Consider the following 22,436-nt stretch of genomic DNA (forward strand, 5'->3'; position numbering starts at 1 on the left):
CAAGAAACATCACTTCCTAGGGCTAAAGAATCACTACCTGTATCAAAAGCCTTTATGTTTTTACTTGCATCATTCTTAATGAATAGAGAGACATCAATATGATAATCAAGAAGACTTCCCTTACATTTTAAATACCATCCAATTCCAATCATATGCCAAAAAAGTCTTTCTTAAGGATCAGTGGGAAAGGGTTACTGGGGCATTTCTTGGATATTACAAGAATGCAACTGAACACACCCACAAGTGGTAGCTGCGCTGTGTTCATTTAACCAGTTAATACTAAACAAATATATGTTTTCATGTACATCAAATTATAATGATATTATGGATTACCTACAAACTATGTTTGCAAGAGCACACATAAAATCATAATTTCTTTTCACAAAAAGAAAGCAAAACAAGGTAATTTAATACAAAACAGGGGCAACTAAAGCCACTGTGTATTCTGTTCTTGATTTATGAGTGAGATCCCAGAAAGATAAGTAGAAGGAAATGTAAAATTCAGCAAAACCTATTTAAACCAGTTTGATCTCTAATCACTTTAAAAGTGTGAAAGTGATAGAAATAGCAAAATCAAATACAATAATATCCCTGAATTCAAAATGCAAATAAAATAAATTACTTGGCACGAGTCTGGATGACAGCTATTGTCTGTGGATGACAACGGGGATCAACAAAAAATTTCCTCCTCTTGTTGTGTCTGTTGAAAAGGAAAACTATAATCAAATATGAATGTTAAAGAAACCAGAGTATTTACTAAGACTGTAAAGCACAATGCTACATACAAAAGTCTAAGCATACTATCAAAAAATGCTGAGTCGATTATAAAGACATTATTGAGTAGCAGGCCACTGAAATCCAGTTCCCATTCTAACCTCATTCAGCAAAATCAATCTTCAAAAGTTTCAATTTTTAAAAAAACATTCCAAGGAAAAAGAGAAAGGAAAGAGATTCAATACAAGTGGAAATAAAAACACTATCTCTTCTAAATAAAAACATCTGAGAATTTTATTGCAGAGGAACACATGAAAGATTATCTAAATCAAGTGTCCACATTCCACAAAATAGAGATAGGCTGTGACATGGCTACTGAAGGAGCAGGGTTGAGTGCAGAACCCTTATCCTGGGAGTTCAATCAGTACATAGTTTCAGGAAATGAACTGATGGGGATGTATAAAATTTCATGTATGATGGGCAAACATGGGTAAAAAGAAAAGGGTTAGGAATACACATATATTTTGCTATGCATTTTAATTTCCCCAAAAAGTATGTACTGAACAGTTAATAGCAACTTTCTCTGCGAAATAACAGGTTTAATTTGCCGTCATAGTCAACACTCCTTGAATTTAATTTTTTTTAATGACAAACATGAAGCTAATTGAGAAGTAGAATAGGGAAGATACAAAAATGATTACTTCTGGCCCTCCCTGGTGGCGCAGCGGGTTAAAGCACAGCACTGAGAATCTATAGCCACTTCCGTATGAGTTTGATTCCCGCCTGCCCCGGAGGTGACCGCATGGCATAGCAGACCTCTCCTGACCCGCCCGCTGCTCCCCTCAGCAGTGTGCTTCGTCGATCTGCCTGTTCTGTTCCCCACTCTGTCTCTGGTGAAGCCTCTCCCCGCCCCTGAGCCTCTGGCCTGTACCCCAGTTCTGTATGCACAAATAAATAAATCTTTAAAAAAAAATGATTACTTCTACAACACAATGATCTTCCCACTTTGAATCTAGATAAAATTGGAGAAACAACCTAAGTCTAAAGAACCTAAAATAAAAACAAAAATATCATTATCCTGGGAAAAAAAAATATCAAAGATAAAAAACACACTAGGTTGTTTGTCAAGCATTAGTGTTAGATGCAGGTCCAAAGACAAAAGAATTAGGAGACAGGAAGCAAAGCGAGTATTTGCAGAATGTGAGTACTATTAATACTAATCAGTTCAGGACTGAACTCCTGACTAGAAAACTCTCAGCTTCTGCAAGTGTGAGATGAAGTTCTTATTTAGAAAAAGAGGTGGTGTGGAGCTGGGAGAGCATCAAGAAGGTAGATGAGGGAGAGATAGATGAAAGTGAGTGAACAGTTGAGAACTATGAGGATGGGTGTGTGGAACAGCATTCCTCTGTGGTTTTCCATCCATAACCACTGGAAGAGACTTAACTCAACCCCAAGGCAATTCAGGCAGAAGAATCTATGGTTAGAACTTAGAAGCCTCCAGACCTGCCCAACAAGTTTAGGACTCACTACCCCTAAGGCCTGTGGAGCCAAGAAAGAGGCTTACACAGGCATCTGGGCTCAGGAACACAAAACCTCACACAGAAACATCATGAATGAGGGCAGATTTCCCAACCAGATGATCATTTACATGAGAACTATACCAGGAAGGTAAACTCCACAAAGTACCCACAAGGCAAAGAGTGAAGGGAAATGGGGAACTAGAGAGCAATTATTAACTGTACACCATGACCCAGTAATTCTACTTCTAGAAAAGATGCCTCAGGAAATGATTAGAACATTTGACAAAGATTTATCACAAAGATGCACAAAACAATAACAGGGGGGAACAAACTATAATAGAGGTGAGGTAAGATTAAAAAGCATGTGAGTACTAACATGTAGCCAATAACAGTGTAGAGAGGAGACAAAGAAATGGGGGAATGTTCACAAATTATTAGATATGAAAAGACAAGAAATTCAACATTAAGTACAGCCTAAGTCCAACATTATTCATAAAGAAGGCAATATTTTGTTGTATATTACAGTACATTGCCAGTTTCTACTGGATATCCACCCTGCCCCTCAACCTTAGTAACAGAACCCCAATATGTAGGGTACAGCAATGTGACCCTATCTAAAAAAACTAAAATTTCCCAGGAACCTCCCTGGTGGTACAACAGGTTAGAGCACAGCAGTATGGAGCTATCACAGCCACTATAGCATGAGTTTGATCCCCAGCCAGGGAAGCGACCCACATGGAACAGCAAACCTCTCCAGAACCACCCAATGCTTCCCTCAGCAGTGTTCTGCCTGTTCTGCTCCCCACTATGTCTGGTGAATCCTCTCACCTGCTGTACCTCTGGCCTGTACCACAGTTCTGTATGAATAAATAAACTAAAACTTTAAAAAAAAAAAACTAAACTAAATTTCTTCAGTTCACTTGAAGGAAGAGGGGTGTATAGAGCATAAGTGACAGTTGTATAGTGGAGGTTTCTTAAAAATTGAACAGGGATATCCCAAGTGACTTCACATGACCATGAGGATGAAAGCCTCACACCAAAGATGGCAGAGAGGATCACTGGTCTCCAAAAACTATCTCAGAGTTGCTGTAGATTCCTTGACATAACATTGTGTAAAAGAGCAAAGAAAGAAATATCTTTCTTAAATAATGTTAAGCAGTGACTTTTTAAATTAAAGTATATTTGACAGATAATATTGTGTAAATTTAAGATACAATGGTGGTTTTTTGAATCCATGACTATTTCAGGTTTTTTCTTTAAATCTCACCTTAATAGCAGAAAGATGTATAATACAATGTATCTCATACATACACATAAGGAGGGACATGGGGAGAGGTGGGCAAAGCACAGGGCACAGCCTGCCAGGCAGGGGGGGGGCACCTACAGATCACCCTTCACCCTGAGGACTCAGGGGCTGGCCTCTGACCTGTGGCACAGCTGCATGGCTTCTGCAGCTGCAGTTGCCTCATCCAGCAGGGATGCGTTGGCCATGTCCATGCCTGTGATGTCACACACCATGGTCTGGTAGTTGAGTAAACTCTCCAGTCTGCCCTGAGACACCTCTGGCTGGTATGGAGTATACTGTGTGACCCTGTGAGAGACACAAAAGGTATAGCCAAGCTGTGATACAGTATTCAGAAAACCTCACAAGGTGGTCATTTTAGAATATGGCACCTGAAAATTAAATTTGCCTCTCCTGAAAATTATATCATACATCAGTAAGCTTCCTTTTTAGCCTTTGCCAGTAAGCTCAAAATTAAATCATTGTAACATAGTCCTTTGTTATTTTTTAATCTTATACTTCTATTTTAATGGTCTTATATATTTGTATTTTATATCAGCTACCTCCTAAAATCCATTTGAGTATACTTATGTTATATACAGAAATTTCCTATTATCTTTCTCCTAGCTAGAAGCTAATCCCCGGCCAGGGTGGTGACCCACATGGTGTGGCAGACTTCTCTTGACTCATCCACTATTCCCCTCAGCAGTGTATTTCAGTACATCTGCCCATTTTGCTCCCCACTCTGTCTCTGGTAAATTGTCTTACCCCCCCACACACACCTCTGGCCTGAATCCTAGTTCTATATGTATAAAATAAATCTTTAAAAAAAAATTCACCACAGTACTGAATGTTGAAAAAATAAGCAACAAACTAAGTGTCCACTAAAAGATAGTAATAAATTATGTAATATTAATTCTATGCATTCAGTTAAAATTATGTATAAAGGAATATTTCTCAATATGGAAGATGATTATGATATATCATTTTAAAAGTTAAATATAAAGTACCATTGATCCTGTTTTTGTAAATTTGTAAAAAAAAAGTGAATTGGAATATACACAGCAGTTTTCTCTGAGTGGTAAAATTAACAGTAATTTTTGCTCATTTTATTGTATGTTGTAAAATTTAAAGATATCAGTTACTAATCTTCCATGTCTTAGGAACATCTTTTACAATATTTTTTTCCTGATTCTTATATAAGTTCTTGGTTTAAAAGTGGGATTATTCAAAAAAAAAAAAAGTGGGATTATTCAGATATCTATTGAGAAAATCGGCCAAAACATTTAACATAATAGATGAAATGTAGGTGCATTTCTCTTCAGTTCATTTTTTCTTTTGTGATTGGCTCACCTAAGTGTACTACCTATTTTCTGTTGGATTGTCTGCCCACTTTTTTGTTGACTTGTGACTTTTTTTTTTTAATATTTATTTCTTCCAGCTTTACTGAGGTATAACTGATGAATAAAATTATGTATATTTAAATATAACAGTATGATTATCTGATTTACATATACTTTGTGATGTAATTACCACATTCAGGTTAATTTACTCCTGCACTTTTTTTAAGGTTACACATATTTATATTTTTTTTTATTTTTTTTTAAAGATTTCTTTACTCATGCTTAATGAACTGGAGTACAGGCCTGAGGTGGGGGTGGTGAAAGGTTTCAAAAGAGACAGAGTGGGGAACAGATTGGGCAGATCAACTGAAACACACCACTGAGAGAAGCAGTGGGTGGATCAGGAGAGGTATGCCATGCCATGCGAGTCAACTCCCTGACCAGGGATCAAATTCATGCTTCAGTAGCTTTGGAGAGTTTCGTAGTGCTGTGCTTTAACCCGTTATGCAACCATGGAGAGCCCATATTTATATTTCAAAGTAAGATTATAATCTATGTAAAGTTTTGTACCCTAATATCTCCATTACTTGTATTTATGGGCAGTTTCTAATAATTTTAAATATTACTTGGCAATATAATTTTAACTGAAATGTGACGTTAAATCATTTTGTGTCGATTATTTAACAAGTTAAATACCACTTTTGATTTTAAATATTAGAAATAGCATAACACTGAGCAGCTATTTCTTTGTCCTAGTTCCTTAGGATAATTTCCTAGAAATGGAATTTCAAATAAGCTATATGAAAATTAATTCTAAATCTCTCAACATATCATCATATTCTCTTCAGAAAGATCTTATCAGTCTGTACTAACTTGACTAGTATTATTCACAGGTTGGTTTGACATCCTCATCAATGCTGAGTATTGAGAAGACTTGGTTTCACCTTTCACTATTTAACTTAACTACCTGTGAAGTAGGACAAGTAACTAAACATCTGTCAATTCATCTTGGAGATCGATGGAGATACAGCATCACCTACAGCAGATATTTTCTTAACACTCAAATGAGACAAAATATATGAAGTATTTTAGGGGCCTCCCTGGTGGCACAAGGGGTTAAGACACAGCCTTACGAAATGATCAGCTGCTACTGTACTTTGGGTTCAATCCCAGGCCAGGAAGGTGACCCACATGGTGAGGCAGAACTCTCCTGCCCTTCTGCTGCTCCCCTCAGCAGTGTACCTTGTCAGTCTGCCTGTTCTGCTCTCCACTCTGTCTCTGGTGAAGCCTCTCACCTCCCCTGCACCTCTGGCCTGTACCCCAGTTCTGTATGCATAAATAAATAAATCTTAAAAAAAAATTTATCTGCACATCCAAGAGGGCATTACAGCTCAAATGGGATGTGTGATAAAGTCAAGATGCATTAGCATTTATTCCAAAACAATCAGTATTCTTTATGATTTTAGCAGTGACTTTTCTTTTGAAATTGAGAAAGAGAGTGATAGTGGACGGTTTTGCAGTAGGACAAACATTTATGAGATTCTCTTATTTTAATCCTAGCGCCAAAGTTACACAAAACAGAAACAGCCACAGAGAAAATGTGAGTTTTCTATATTAATGACTGGTGTAATCAGCACTAAAACATTTGAACAGTGACTTCCATAAAAATAGATTTTCAATATTTCTTTCAAAAATAGATTTCAAATAGATGTAAATTTTCTTGTAAGAATTCAAATGTTCGTATTCTTTGGAGGCTATGTTGTCCATTTGTTTTCACCTCACGTCACCGGAATTTGTTGGTTTCATCTCTATGGAAACCATTCGGGTGGGCGATGATGTGAAATGTGCAGCCCTCCCTATCAGCCCCGGAGAGGTGCAGTGTGGCCCACTGGTTCAATCAGCTTTCAGAGAATGAAAATGTAGTATTTTAAATGTGCCCCCAAACTGGGACTGCAAAGCAGTGAACAACATTGCTTCCTTCACAAAACATTGGCGGTGCCTACAGTAAATCAACACATCCACTCACAGCCCGGAAGCAATATAGTGAATATTCTGTATAGCCACCAAGAGCACAGACTGCTGCCAGTATTCAGAAGGCTGGAATGCTGCGGCCCATTCATGTCCTTTGGAGGCTCATTTTGTAAGGGGAAGACAGGCTGGCCATTTGCTTTTGACAAATTTGGAGTTCACCATTCAAACTTTTACAAATATCACAGTGAGAAAGAAACCTTCAAAAATGCAAATACATTGCACTCACCAAAAGCAGAAAAAGTAGTTCTTTCAGGGTTACATATTCATTCTCTTAATAAAGAGATAGATGGAGAATGGAAATTAAGTGTTTTGGTGGTAATCATAACATAATCTGTATAGATACTGGATTATACTTCCGCACTTCTCTATATTTTAACCCAATGTTACTTTAATAGAAAAAAAGCAATTATTATTTAATATAAATGCTTTAAATTTCCATGAAATGTTACTAAAACTTTAAAAAAGGATATAAAGCCTATTGAAACTAAAAACCCTGGACAGGAACAATAAGGCAAAATGGTTACGCCAACAGATCTGGTTTCATATTGATGGGACATGAATAATCACATGTAGAACAAGGCACTCTCAGCAACCAGGATTGTATTTGCAGTATACAAAAGCAGAAAAAAAAAAGACGCTGAAGCACTGTGCTCTCGGCCAGACTGATCTGTGCCATGAGTTAAACAAGGGCTTTCATCCTCAGATTTACATCTGGACTTGAGGCAGCAGATGGAGGCTAACTGTGCAGATGGTCAAATGCCAATTAACTCATCCATAGTTTGCTTGTGGATAGTGTGGGAGAGAATGTAAATCTATATATCATAGTAGTTCACACGGCCTATTTATTCCTACTACTAAGAACACTTTGTGCAAAGTTTAAAATCATGTAGGGGGAAAATATCAAATGGTTCAATAAACAGAGAAAACCTAGGGAAATGGAGCAAAGGATTAGGAAAAAGACAAAACTTGCAGGCAAACCTTAGACCTGAGACATATAGCAAAACAGAGGAGGGAAAAGCACATGGGACTATGATGATGATTTACAGATGCTGTGGTGGTGGGAGAATTATGGGAATTACATTTGAGAAGAAAAGTCAAATGTTGTACAAAAATGAGCAATAATGTAAGAAAATTTTTCAAATATAAAATACAATAAGATCTTCAGGGCCTCCCTGGTGGCCCAGGAGTTAAGGCTCAGTGATTTCACCACTGTAGCCTGAGTTTGAGCCGCACCAGGAAGAAAACCCACATATGCTACAACAGACTTCTCCTGTCTTGCCCACTGCTCCCCTTAGCAGTGTATTTCAATAGATCTGCCTGTTCTACTCCCCATTCTGTCTCTTGTGTAACCGTTCACCAACCCCCCCTCCACCCCACAACAGCTTTGGCCTAAACCCCAGTACATGCAAATAAATAAATAAAATCTTCAAAATGTCCAAATTGTCAAAGTTTGGGTCTGCACATTTCTGTGTATCTATGTTTTAGAGGTGACTGGATGTTTTAAAGAAAATAATGAAGGAGTGGGAGAGGAATGATCAGGGTCTTAGTAGAGTCAAAGATACAAAAATTATAAATATAAGGGAATATGATTAGTATGAAACCCATCTGGGTTTGCTTACTGGCACTCCTAGTAGTTAGGCACTGACCCCACCCCACAGGATAGAAGACAAGAACCTCATATCTTCAGGTGTTGACTGGAACAGTTAATTCTTTTGGTAACTTGTTGTATCCTCGGGTTTTTTACATATATCTGGTTTTTTAGTAAACAAAAATGGACTATTGACTATTTCAATAGTCTGTATTAGGAGGGCAGGTGGAGAACTTATTATGAGGCAATTGCACAAAAATGAAATTTCTGGCCACTCAGAATTCAAATAAAATATGACGCAATTTTAGTACATATAAACTCATAAGAAACTGGGTCTTTGTTGGCTGTCCCATACGGAACTGCAGACATTACTTGCAGGTGGGCTCCCAACACCACCTGGCAGGGGATTGTGATCTGCTCTGCCTTGGGCCTAAGACATCCTGATACTACCTCTCCTATCCACCTCCCCTGGTTTCCCTGGGAGTCCATAGCAGTGTGGATATCTACTCTACAAGCAATGGAAACTACCCCTCCTCTGAAGCATTCAGCGTATTTTTGAGATATATTGTTGTGGATCTTTTGAATGTTTCAAAAGCTCATAAGGTGGCAATTTTCTGATTTCTGCTACAGAAACCCACCTTTTCTTTACTGAAATAGAGACTTCGTGGGTAGGTCCTAACTTAAGAGTGATCTCTTTGTCTTGCTATATAACTACCTTTGAAGTACACAGGCAATAACTTACATAGTAATGGACTTACTAGAAATTAACATTATCTCCTACACTAAGTAAAAAAAAAAATCACCTAGGAATTATCATTGCCTCCCCAAGGTTGGTTAGTTTCTTCAATAGAAATAATAAGTGCAATGACTGGAGACTAGGAGAAAGGCATCATTTGAAGTAAAGCTTCAATGTGAAGATGCTGGTATATATAATGACTGATCCAAAAACAAGGGAAATAAAGATCCAGGTATCTGTAGCTATTCTTCCTCACAGATAAACTATCTTTCCTAGTGGACAAAAGAAATGTATGCCCTGGGCCCTCCCTGGTGGTGCAAGGGGTTTAAGTGCAGCACTATGAAGCTATCCACAGCCACTGCAGCATAAGTTCGGTGCCAGGCCAGGGAGATGACCTGCACGGCATGGCAGACCTCTCCGGTCCAGCCAGCTGCTGCCCTTTGCAGTGTATTTCAGTCAATCTGCCTGTTCTGCTCCCTACTCTGTCTCTGGTGAATCCTCTCACCCACTGGTACATCTGGCCTATACCCCAGTTCTTGTATGCATACATGAATCTTTTTTTTTAAAAAAGTATGTCCTTATCTACTCTGATACCTCTAGAGCCACAACCTCAATGTGTCAAGAAATATCCACGTTGTCTTGTTTAGTATTGAGGTGTGAAACTGTTTTGTTCTTTATATAGTAAACAACTATGGTAAATAGCAAAATAGCATGGAAGTGAACTTGGGAAGTTTTCCTCAAAAGCAGGAGAAACACTTCCAGTTTGCAATCAGTGGGAACTAGAGTAGCCCCAAGGTCAAAGTTGGTTTGGTTACCTGAGTGGTGAAAACTGAGTAAGTAACTGAGCTTGCTGCTCAGTCTCTTCTTTTACAGTTTGTATGTGAGCCCGTTCACAGAATACACATTCTTTTTCTCTACAAAGTGCTAAGCAATAAATGAATATTGTGACTTTTAATCTGTTAATCTAACACCATATCATTTTTCAGTTCATTGTGCATCTGAATTATTGGGTTAAGAGAGGAGAATTCTTAAAAGTCTGACACAATACACTAGACCAAAATTCTGACTCAGTAAGTAAACTCAGACATATCCTAAAGTTCCAGTTTCTCCAAAGCCAAAGCCCTTAATCTGCCCAACTACAGGCATGACATCTTGCTCAAAAATATTTACAATGACAAAACAGAGAGAGAAAAAGATTATCATTATTGGCATTCATGATTTAGAATTTGAAGATAATTTGTAGGAATAAAAATTGAAAAGTTTCTATTTCTTCTACATTAGAATAAAGAAATTTCCCAAGTCAGAAAATGGAAGGTAGATTCCAGTGGTTAGAGACAACACCAGACATAGGTTTCTATGGACTAGTTAGAAGTTCCAAGAGGGATGAGCCTGGGAAGACAGGAAGAACTATGCAAATCAGACATACTACTGCTGTTTTTAATCAAGTAATACATTACCATCCTGAATTTTCCAGTAGGTTCCGTGAAATTGCCTGTGGCACTGAGCAGTTATAATAGCCCATGCCAATATATGATCTCCAGATCTGGTTTTTGCTGGAAATAGCACGCAGAGTTGTAAGGATGTCACTTTCACCTGAGTGTAGAAAAGAAAGAAATTTAACAAAGAGAAAAATGTCTCAGAAAAGTACTGTCATTGTAATTGTAAATTCTCATTTTGTTTGATTATTTATGGGAGGAGAATACCTATATGGAAAATATAAGAATCATCTATCCAACTAACACTAAGTGCTGTTGGCAGAAATCTGAACAATACAAACACTTAATTACTCCTCAAGGTTGGTTCCTTGTGATTGTTTCTGGCTCTTCTTTTTTTTTTGACTTTGTCAGAACTGTACAATTTGAACACTTAAACTTAACTAAGTTTTAATCACTTAGGCAAATGTCTGGATCCTTTAAGACCTTAGGACTCAATCATTTAAAGTTTAAAACTGATTAATGTTAGTGCTGCTATATCAGAGAAAAATCTAGGTATAGCAACCTAAACTGCCTAGGAAGATTGTTTTAACCCTAATAAACCCTGTATGAACATTATTCTCATTGATCTTTCTTTGTCCTTCATGAAAACACTTTCCACTCTTCACCTCACCTTCCCACTCCATAGCCTTTCACAGGGAATAAATTCACAAGAGATGGATCATTTTTTCCAGATTACTTTAAGGAAGGAAAGAACAATTACTAAGCAGTTTCATGAGTAAATGTAAACCAATTACTTTATGGTGAAACAGCTTGCTGTCTCCCACTGAAAGTTGAGGAGAAACAAATGAAAGTACAATAAACCAGTATCTGAGGAAATAAGTAAGTAGAGCATCCTTAAGAAGGACAACCCAAGAATCATTTACCAAAGACTCCTTGGTGGTAGAATGATTTAGAAGCCCAGTAGGAGAGAAGATTAATTAGCAGTGCCTTTCAGGCACAGGATACAGCAAGGCCAACTGCAATCAAGATTTGTGCAAGAGGGACCGGTCTCTGTTTCATATTATCCTCTGAGGACAAAAGTGCCAGCTCTCAACTGAGAACAGTCTGTGGAGGATTTTGTCTGTCAAATCAAAAGTTTAATTTTGGGGATTAAGGAGTATATAGAATAGTATGCTTTTCCCCTACAATATAGAAAGACACTCTATTGGTAACATGAATAGCCCAGAGGTGAAACCTTGAAGATAAGGTGACATGAGATGTCAGCCCAGTGACCTAGGAGGAGAAGGACAAGCAAAAGTTGTGAGTTGAATTTTGCCTTCTAAATAAATATATATTCTTAAAAGTCCTAATTCTACATACCTGTTAATATGACCTTATCTGGAAATGGAGTTTACTGCTGCAATCAAGATAAATGATGGCATGGCTGGTATCCTTATTTAAAAGAAGGGAAATTTGTACACACACAAGAAGACTGTATGATAGAAGCACTAATGGACTAAAGAGTCTGAGGCTTGACTTGTTTCCTTTTATAATTTCTTTCAGAGATTAAAAACTTTTTCATCATGAAAACAATTGGGCTATGGCAACTGAGTGAATAGGAATTAAAGCTAGAAGCCAAGAAAGTGTCTGATGCAAAAAACAGAAATTAACTGTTTCATACTATATAATAGCAAGACCTCAGCTTTACCAGCCATAGATAATAAAAAGCATTTTCCAAAAGCACAACTTAGTGAGTATCTGAACTGTTTCAAATGTTTATTCACTGATCACCATTTTTCATACACATTAATGAAAACTCACTCTGGATAAAAGATCCCAGAGTTTGAGCTCCTAGGTTAAACAATGCTTAAGTCCCATAGATAGAATGAAAGAGAAGGGAAAGTCACAGAGATGTACCTTCTAGTGGTAAACTTTGATAGAGAATTATTGAAGCATTATTGTTAGGCATAGTATGTTGACATGTAATTATAGCTGTGTGAATCTACAGTGCTGTAAACCAACATTACCTTAATATACAGGAAAAAGGGAAGAAAAAGAACAACAAAGCCAGATCTGGTGACAATATTGCCTTGGGGAAATAACTGGAGGGTGGGGGGTGCTCAACTGTATTTCAGACCAGGTGAAAGCCCTCAAGCATTTCTAGTTGAAAGCATCATCACTGTTGATAGGCTGAGATGACCAAAATATGATCATGTGCTTATTTTCATATATTTGCATTTATATATTTACATATTTTAACCAAAATGAAAATTATATATAATGAGAGAGAGAGAAAGCTACCTGATAAACCTATTTAAAATGGAGCACAGCAGAATTGAGTCTCCAAAACAAAGTTAGGACATGATCCTTAAAAAAATCCAAATACTGGTCATGAATGTAAACTACAATGAAACTAGCTAAGGGAAAATAAGACAGAATGAGAAAGGGAGCATCCATGAAAAAATCACTGGAGGCTGGGTGTCCCTGGTGGTTCAGGGAGGTTTAAAGCCTCAGTGCTATCAAGCTACTGTCAGCTTGAGTTCCGTCCCAGGCCTCTCCCTCTCACTTGCTGCTCCCCTGAGCAACATTATCTCAGTAGATCCACCTATTCTGCTCTCCACTGTTCATGGTGACTATTCTCTCATCCCCCCCACCTCTGGCCACCATCCCAGTCCTTGTAAGCATAAATAAAGAAAAATCAATCTTAAAAAATAAAACAAACAAACAAAAAAACACTGGAGGTAACACCCCCAGCCATGCAAGTGGCGGAGCAATCCTCTAGGAATCTCGGCAAGTTCTTTTCTGCTAGAACAAACTCCTGCTGCTGACCTTGTTTATTTCTCTAGCTAAAAGCATTGCATAATGCCCTTGTCCTAATGTACCAAGAACAGAGTTCACTGACCTGGGGAACACTCCCCAAGAACCAGCAGGTAGCTCTCACTCTGTTCCTGCTTCTCGGAATTCAAAATGAATCCTTCTTCCTTCATGATTCCACATAAAATCCTTTCCACTGACAACTTCCTTGTCACTATGCCTAAAATAACAGATTTTCTGTACCAAATACTACACTAAATTAATACATCCCAATATGAATACAGCATTTTAGTTGTCAAATGCTCTGCTAGGCCTAAGTTTTAATTTCCAATATTCACAAGTTTTAACAAGAATTAGGAAAATGTTATCAGAATGGACTCAAGATGCTTGCTATACTTAGGCACACACACCCACCCTTTTCTCCACCTTTAACCTATGACTATGAACACACAGCCCTATGATTATTTCTCCTCAGTTGCATAGGAAACAATGTGTATACACACACACACACACACACTTCCTTGAAAATCTAAAAATAGGGCCCTCGCTGGTAACACAATGGGTTTAAAGCACAGCACTATGAAGCTATCCACAGCCACTGCAACACTTCCATTCCCGGCCAAAGAGCTGACCCACGTGGCTCAGCTGACCCCTCCAGCCCATTCCGTGGCTACCCAGCAGTGTACTTCGTAATCTGCTTGTTCTGCTCCCCACTCTGCCTCTTGTGAATCTTCTCACTCCCCCACCCCCTTCACTTCTGGCCTGTATCCCAGTTCTTGTATGCATAGGTAAATAAAGCTTTAAAAAAATAAATAAAGTAAATCTAAAAATATGATACCAAATTTTCTACAGAGTATATATATTATTCTGCCATTTACATTTTAAAAAGAAAAAATACAGATGCATATGCTATATGCTAAGAGAATAGCTCTCATATGATTCTCAAGAAACTGATAAAGTGTGAAGGAGTCTTGCTTTTCGCTTTTTATCTTTTAGCGCTTCCAACAAAAATAACATGCTTTGGACAATATGCACCTGTGTGATATTTTTTTTTAAGTTAAAATGTCATGTCCAGAATGAAATCCTGTGAAATATGTGGGTGCAGATATCTGTTAGTACCTCAGGAGCTGTTCACAGAACTCTCCCTAAAACCCAGAAGTCTAGCAACAAGGAACTATTCAACCTGCATCAGAGCCCACCCACCCCCACCACCACCACACTCCCCACCCTACATGTGCTTGACAAGCTACTCAGAAAAGGACTCCAAGGAAATCATCAAGTCTGAAAACCCTAACACTCATATTTGAATTTGCCCAGAAAGGCCTTTTTCTGCCAGAGGCCAAAGGGAAAGCTGGGCCAGAATACAAAGATAGATACTGTCTAGGCATACTTCCCTGGCCAACATGCAGATTCTTCACCTCAAATCTGCTCTGGAAATCATGAGGTAGGGTCATGGATCTCAGTCAAGGGGAACAGACCATGAATGATAATATTTGTCAAGATTTTCTGAGTGGGAGGACTCCCTAGTGGTGCAGGGGTTAAAGTCTCAGCACTGTCAAGCTACTGCCAACCACTGAGGCATGTGTTCAATCCCAGACCAGGGGATCCCACATGGCAAAGCAGCCCTCACCTGTCCTGCCTGCTGCTTCCCTCAGCAGTGTATCTGTCAGTCCATCTGTTCTGCTCCCCATTTTCTCATCCCCCACGCCCCCCACCCCCTACACCTCTGCCTTCCTCCCCAGCTCTTGTATGCATAAATAAATAAATCTTTTTTTAAAAGCTTTTTTAACTCTTATTTGTCACATTTGCTCTTTCAGCAGAAGAGGTTTTCACAAGCAAAGTCTGTGATTCACAGAATTTGCACATTTCAGGAAGGCAAGCCAAACCCTAAAGACATGGGAATACGGGCATGGGAATTCTTTGAATTGAAAACCCTTTGAAAATGGCAGAGGGTTGTACTCAATGTGACAAAATGTCGTGAGGGCAGCATTACACAGACCTGACCCAGGACATCTTCCCTAATCCTGCCAGTCTTGTTATCCTGCCTTTTTGTTCAATTAACAGCCCTCCTCAGCCAATCCCTCATGACCTTAGGGCTTAAAAGTGCTTTCCTCCTCCTACCACTCAATAAGTTTGTGGCAGTTCCTTGATCCTTGAGCAATCCCTCCAGCTTTTCCTACTTACTCACAGCTACCTCGGTGGTAGAAAAACTAGAATAGTGTCCCACAGCAAGGTAGTGGGGATGAAGGGTGCAGTTATTTGCTCCTTGGACTTGGGTCACCCTACTTCTGTGGGAGATTTCCTCACCTCCTCCTTCACCCAAACTGTGAACATTTTTTTTTTTAATGTAGCTTAGTTTTTTTTTTTTTCATGATTTATTTATTTATGCATACAGAGCTGGGATACATTTATGTGTTTATGCTTACAAGGCCAGAGGTTCTGGGGGGGGCGGTGAGGACTCAGAGACAGAGTAGGGAGCAGAACAAGCAGATTGACAGATACACTACTGAAGGGAGCAGCGGGTGGCACAGGAAAGGTCTGCTGCACCATGTGGGTCACTTCCCTGGCCAGGGATTGAACTCATGTTTCAGTGGCTCTGAATTGCTTCACAGTGCTGGGATTTAACCCCTTGCAACACCAGGGAGGCCCACTGTGAACATTTTTTATAAGATTTATATAGAAAAACGCTGCAAGTCATAATATTTATCTGGAATTCCAATTGACTTATGTAACTGGGCCAAATATTTGCTTGAAATAAGAATCAGTGTGAAAATCCTGGCCTGTTGGCCCTAACTCCTTGCTGCTCTAAAGGCGCATTGTTATTGCCAGCAGAGCAAGAATAAGAAAAGGGGGTATGTTCTAAGCATCCAACTCAAATAAGTTATCATGCTCACAGAAAAGAGAATAGGCATATGCAGAGATTTAGTCTAACGCAGAATCTGACCAACTAAATTATAACCTCTTTACATTCAAGGGCAAAGCAGGTTGCTAGGCTCATAGTAGGTGCTTAGAAAATATAAGTAGTTGAGGGGTTGCAATGCAGATTAACCTAAATTTCCACATACCGCTACTTCATAATAATTACCCACCCATCACAGCATCCATGATGGAAAATTACTGCACAAATTGTTCTCATTTAGTTCATAGGCTACAGAGAAGAATTTATAAATGGAAACTAGGAGCTATACAGTTCTGTGAAATAATACAAAGCAATAATTAGTTAGCATAGTAGTTTCAGATTTTCAGGAATATTACTTCCTTATCATTTAACTAATTAGTATGTCGATATAGATATTGGAATCCTTATTAAAATTCTCAGTTTGGGGCCTCGCTGGTGACTGAAGGGGTTAAGTCTCAGCACTAAGAAACATCAACAACCCCTACAGCATGAGTTCGATCCCAGGCCAGGTAGCTAACCCACATGGTGCAGCAGAACTCTCCTGTTCCACTTGTCGCTGCCTTCAGCAGTGCATTTCAATAGATCTGCCTATTCTGCTCCCCTCTGTGTCTCTGGTGAAGCCTCTCACTCCCTCTCCCCTGGCACTTCTGGCCTCACCCCAGCTCTTGCATGCATAAATAAATAAAATAAATCTTTAAAAATACAACAAAATTATCAGTATGCATTTTTATAAAAATACCTTGAACTTGGCCCTCCCTGGTGGCGCAGCGGGTTAAAGCACAGCATTGAGAAGCTAAAGCCACTTCCGCATGAGTTCGATTCCCGCCTGCCCGGGAGGTGACCACATGGCGTGGCAGACCTCTCCTGACCCGCCCGCTGCTCCCCTCAGGAGTGTACTTCGTCGATCTGCCTGTTCTGCTCCCCACTCTGTCTCTGGTGAAGCCTCTCGCCGCCCCTGAGCCTCTGGCCTGTACCCCAGTTCTGTATGCCCAAATAAATAAATCTTTAAAAAAAAATACCTTGAACTTAATAAAACAAACCTGAGCAGTCAAAGTGAGGTCAAACTAATTGACACCACATATAACAGAATCTTATTAAAGTAAGGCATTTAGTGCCTTGAGAGAGGAAGGACATAAGGACTAAAAGTTGGAACACAGATGGCCCAACCACAGGCAGCTTCACAACCTGTTTGTGATCACCTGCCCCAAAGTTGATTGATAGTAAAGTAGTTCAAGCCCTCACTCCCAACCCCAGAAGGGTTCTATGTGGACAGGCATGCCTCACCTCTACCTTCCCAGCTGGCCTGTGTTGATTACTGGACCTTGAAGTACTTCACACTTGACTAAAGCAATCTTCAGTCCCAATGAAACTGTCACATTTCTGTTTCTGCTCTCAGGTCACTATATAGTGCTAGAATGAGGGGACCCTAACAGAACTTATAAATTTAAGCCACTCAGTCTCAACAGGTACCCCATGTAGGTTGATGTAGTTTCCTCACTAGTCAGATGGCACACAGTATTACTTTTGGAACCTTTCTCTAAGGTTCAGTCTCACCTTCCCTAATATTAGACAGGTTATCAGACAGGCTGCTTCTCAATTCCTCTCACCTTAGACTGTCCTTCCTTACATTTTCCTATGGACTTTCTTCTTATGCTGAAGAAAGGCCCAAAATGACACTGGTGTACACACCCCACAATCACTGGTAAAAAAGTTATCCTCAGCTTCTTGCATTATGGCAGCTCAGACTACTTTGCCTCCCTCCTTTAACATCTTTAACATAGATGTTTATTTAACATCTCCAACATCCTGGTTTCCAGATTCTTCCTCACTGTTTGTTCCTAGGAAATTTCACTCATTCCCATTAATTCATTCAGAGCACGTACTAAACTGTAACTCAATGTTTATCTCTATTGAGATCTTGATTCAAATTTCTAACTTGATTTAATTTGTTCAACTCTATTTTCCATGAGTACCTTAACCTCAATTCTACCAACAAGATCTATGAGCGCTCTCCTTCCTCTAGGACTTTCTTCTCTCTGTGTGTTAATGATATCACCATCACCCTGAAACACCCAACCTAGGAAATTATTGTTCTGCCTGCTATTTTTTTTAATCAACTACCATGTCTGTATGGAAACCAAGCTTCTTATGAATTGCACCCAGTAAATAGCAAAGTTCTCTCTGTCAGAAAACTAGTGCAGACTCATTCCTGCAAGACATGAACTCCTGTTATGGGTGACTTTGACTCACAGACTCCCACTTAGACCAACCAAAACTTCCTTAGAACTCTGTTCAGCCTCATCCTTCTAATCTCTGTTTCCTTCCAGCAAGGTCAGACCTGGACCATGGTCAAAAGACTACGCTGCCTTCTTCTGCCACACCCCAATAATTTTTTTTTCAAATTTAATATTGTATTGGTGCCTATTTTCTGGTGCAACTGAACATTTAACATCTTCCTCTATACTGTCCTCTCTCAGTTGACCTCCTTGCCTCTGATATTAGAGGCACTCTACAAAAACACTTGTTGAATCAATGTCACTTCTCCCTGAAATAATGCTTAATATCTCCCCAATATAAAGAGAGTAACAAATTTCTTATTATGGCTCTAAACCCTCCATACCTTGTTTGCCATCCCTTTCATGTTCTAAGTAACAGATATGATCTACTCACTACCCATCAAATAACTATGCATCACCACACTTCAGTGTCTCAATACATACCATAAGCCACAGTCAAAGCATTCATCCTATTTACAAACCTGTAGAGCTACGCAATATCAGTTGTAAGCTATAGTCAGGGATCTATCTTTATCATCCCTTTCCCCCTCACTCTTCTAACCTCTTTTCCTAAAGCAGCATCTTATCTTCCATGGAAACCTCTCAAAGAGGAATGGAAGCAGATGCTAGAAGCTACAGAAATAGATTTGAGTGCTAGTATCTACCTCAGTAATGACAAAGGTGAATAGATGGGGCATTTAGCATAAGAATAGATGGTCCTATGAACTCAAATAGTTCTGATTTATCATCTTGCATTATACAGTATAATTGATTTTGATAATACTACATACTTTTTATATGTCATAGTTTTACAAATATGTCTACAGAGGATTATTAGGGCATACTATAATGGTGGAAACATTTCATTACACATTTGTCCAAATCCAGACTATACAACACCAAGAATGAACTATAATAAACTTTGGGTGACAATATTTCAATATAAGTTCATCAGTGGTAACAAAGGTACAAAAGGTGGGGAATGTTGATAATGGGGGAAGTTATATATATTTGAGGGAGAGTGGTATGTTTGGACACTCTTAGCACCTTCCATTCTAGTTTGCTGTGAAACTTGTTAAAAAAGAAACAGACATTCAAAATAGAGTAGTTTGTGCCAAACACCAAGATTAAACTCCTAACCTAATTTCAGTTTTAGTTTCTACCAAATGGTATTTTTAGGTTACTCACTGTGGAATTTCCTGGTCTACATAGGTGAGGTAATCTACATTTAAGACCCCTTGCCTTCCCTTAGGAGATGGTGGTTGTGCCTAAAATACAATTTTTCTTTTGCTGATAACCTAGTCCTGTCCTCTTTCATCTTGTACCAACTGCTTCCTCTACCTTCTACTAGATGGAATGTTACCTAGTTAATGAATTGTTTAATAAAGCCAATTAGATCTGTAAATTTAGTCATTAGTATATGAGTTTTGTTAACATATAACTGTTCTAAAAAAATTAAAGTCTATTAAAAATATATGTCCACAATTTTGTTTCCATACCCTCTTCAAAAAGTAGAATCTAATTGCCTTTCCTTGAATTTGGGTCAAATCAATAACTCACTCTACTTACCCAATAGAATACATAGTAAATGATGCTATAAGACTTTCAGTGCTAGATTTGAGCCTTGCTTTTCTTTTCTCCTTGCTTTACTTGAATCACTGATGGGAATTTCAACTGCCATTCTGTGAGAACACACTAAAGACATTCAAAGAATATGTGGAGAATTCCACTAATAGCCAGCAGCAACTTGCCAGCAATGAGTGAGCAAGCCACCTTGGAAAGAGATCCTCCAGCCCTGGTTGAACATCCACCAATGTGACCCTGTGAGAGGCTGAGTCAGCAACACCCAGCATAGCTGAGTATGGATTCCTAACCCACAGAAACTGTGAAACCAGCTCCCCAAAGCAGAAGATCATGCCAAATCTAGGACCATATTCTTTTTGGTCATATTTTAGCTAGCTATTAACCAACTCTAACCACTTTGTGTTTTCCAACCTGGCCAACTAAACCAGATAACTATGACACTTTTGCTATAATACCAGAGCAAACCTGTTCTTCCCAAACAATTCTGCTTCTTCAAATAAAGAAATTTAGCAAGCAGGATCTAGTACTTTGTCTACCAGGAGCCCACGCCTCAGAAGAATTTGACTATCACTCCCTCAGTATCTTTAACTATACAAAAGCCCACCATCATCAACAACCTTCCCTCAGATAACTCTGCATTCTTCTATCTTCCTACCCACTTTGCACAAAGACCTCCAATCACATCCAAATTCCTATGCCCTCAGACAATGGAATTCAACTCTTGTTCTCCCAAGGACCATTCCTAAATATAAGTCCTTTACCCAGCTTTTCAAGGAAGTAGATCCCAGGAAGACCAAATATCCCTCTCTCTTTTCTGTGGAAAAGATAAAACAATTGAACCTGTATACCTTTTGCTCACTGTGACTTTCCAACGAATTTTCCCTCATTTCCCTCCCCCCTCTGTTTATTTGCCAGGCTAGAATAACTCAGAGGATATGGGGTTATTTCCTCTGTGCCCCAAAAATTAATGTTCATTGGTATTTTAAGCCAGAGATAACTAAGACAATGGATTCTGAAAAGAAAAGTCAATTTTTAAGTATTGTTAAATAACTGATCATTTATTTTTAGAACTCACCTCTTTTAAAATATTTCACCTCTTCACTTTTATCAGGAGATAATCCAACAAAGTATTTTACACCACAGGAAACATCACTGTGGTATAAGAAATACATTTGCTCTTTGACTTAGGAATTTTCTGAACCACAGGTGTATCTTTTGTTATTCATAAGAAGCCTTTTAGAGCAAATCTGAGTTTATGCTGATGAAGTGATTTAGTTTCTGTATGGGCTGGTCAAAGGAGGAGAGGGTTGGAATTTTCTGCCCTACCCACTAATCTCCAGGAATGAGATGAGAGAGGGGATGCAGATTAAAATACTTAAAAATCCTTTACAGTGAGATTTGATGGCCTTCTGGGACTGTTAGTGTACCAAATAGAGGGAGAGATAGCCCACCCAGGTTTCACTGGAATAGATGCTCCTTGCTCAGGACCCATCTTTGCCCTCATCTGGGCTTTCACCTATATATTTTACTATATCTTTATGATAAACTGCTAAACATAAACAGCCTCTCTGATGGTCTAGGGGTTAAGCTTCAGTGCTTTCACTGCTACAGCCTGAGTTTGATACCCAACTAATCCATACATGGCATAGCAGACCTCTCCTGTTTTGCCTGCTGCTCCCCTCAGCAGTGTCTTTCAGTAGATCTGCCTGTCTGCTCCCCACTCTGTCTCTGATAAATCCTCTCACCCTCCTCCCACCCTGCACCCCAGGGTCCTGCACCCCAGTGTGCATGAATAAATAAATTGTTGTTTTTTTTAATCCAATAAACAATTGGCCTAAAATGCCAGGACCTGATTAAAATACCTTTCCTAATTTTGGTCCCAAACACAATTTAGGACCAAACACAAAGTCAAATATGCACCCCTAATCACATAAGATGCCCCTCTTCTAGTTAGCCCACCTACAGCTTGTCCATATCAATAACCTCCAAACCTCCTAAAAGGGCATACCTGAAATATTAACTTCTATCAGTATAAAGCTCTCCCAGTCCTCTGCCAAAAGGTTGACTCCCTTGCAATAACAAGTTCAGAATGAATTTTGCCTTTTTGTTTGGTTTGTTTTTGTAGCTTCCCACAATTATATAATGACAGTCCATTGGAATCATCCTAGTTAAAGATGAAACAATAATTCATATAAACTGGGACCTGAAGGAACCAGGAAGGACCTGTCATAAAC

At 38.9% G+C, this 22,436-nt stretch overlaps 1 protein-coding gene across 1 annotated transcript in view; it reads right to left on the reverse strand.

Moving 5' to 3' along the window:
* Window positions 1-22,436, reverse strand: part of GLDC (glycine dehydrogenase (decarboxylating)) — a 68,637-nt gene that overhangs the window by 41,597 nt on the left and 4,604 nt on the right. The window contains exons 3-5 of the mRNA XM_004677653.2: window positions 10,672-10,807; window positions 3,661-3,825; window positions 623-700 (exon numbers count right to left, since the gene is read on the reverse strand). Of these exons, the coding sequence (XP_004677710.1) occupies window positions 623-700; window positions 3,661-3,825; window positions 10,672-10,807 (379 nt within the window). The remainder of the gene's footprint in view (window positions 1-622; window positions 701-3,660; window positions 3,826-10,671; window positions 10,808-22,436) is intronic.

Source organism: Condylura cristata, unplaced genomic scaffold, assembly GCF_000260355.1.
Source record: "Condylura cristata isolate star-nosed mole 26May11 unplaced genomic scaffold, ConCri1.0 scaffold00006, whole genome shotgun sequence".
NCBI lineage: Eukaryota > Metazoa > Chordata > Mammalia > Eulipotyphla > Talpidae > Condylura > Condylura cristata.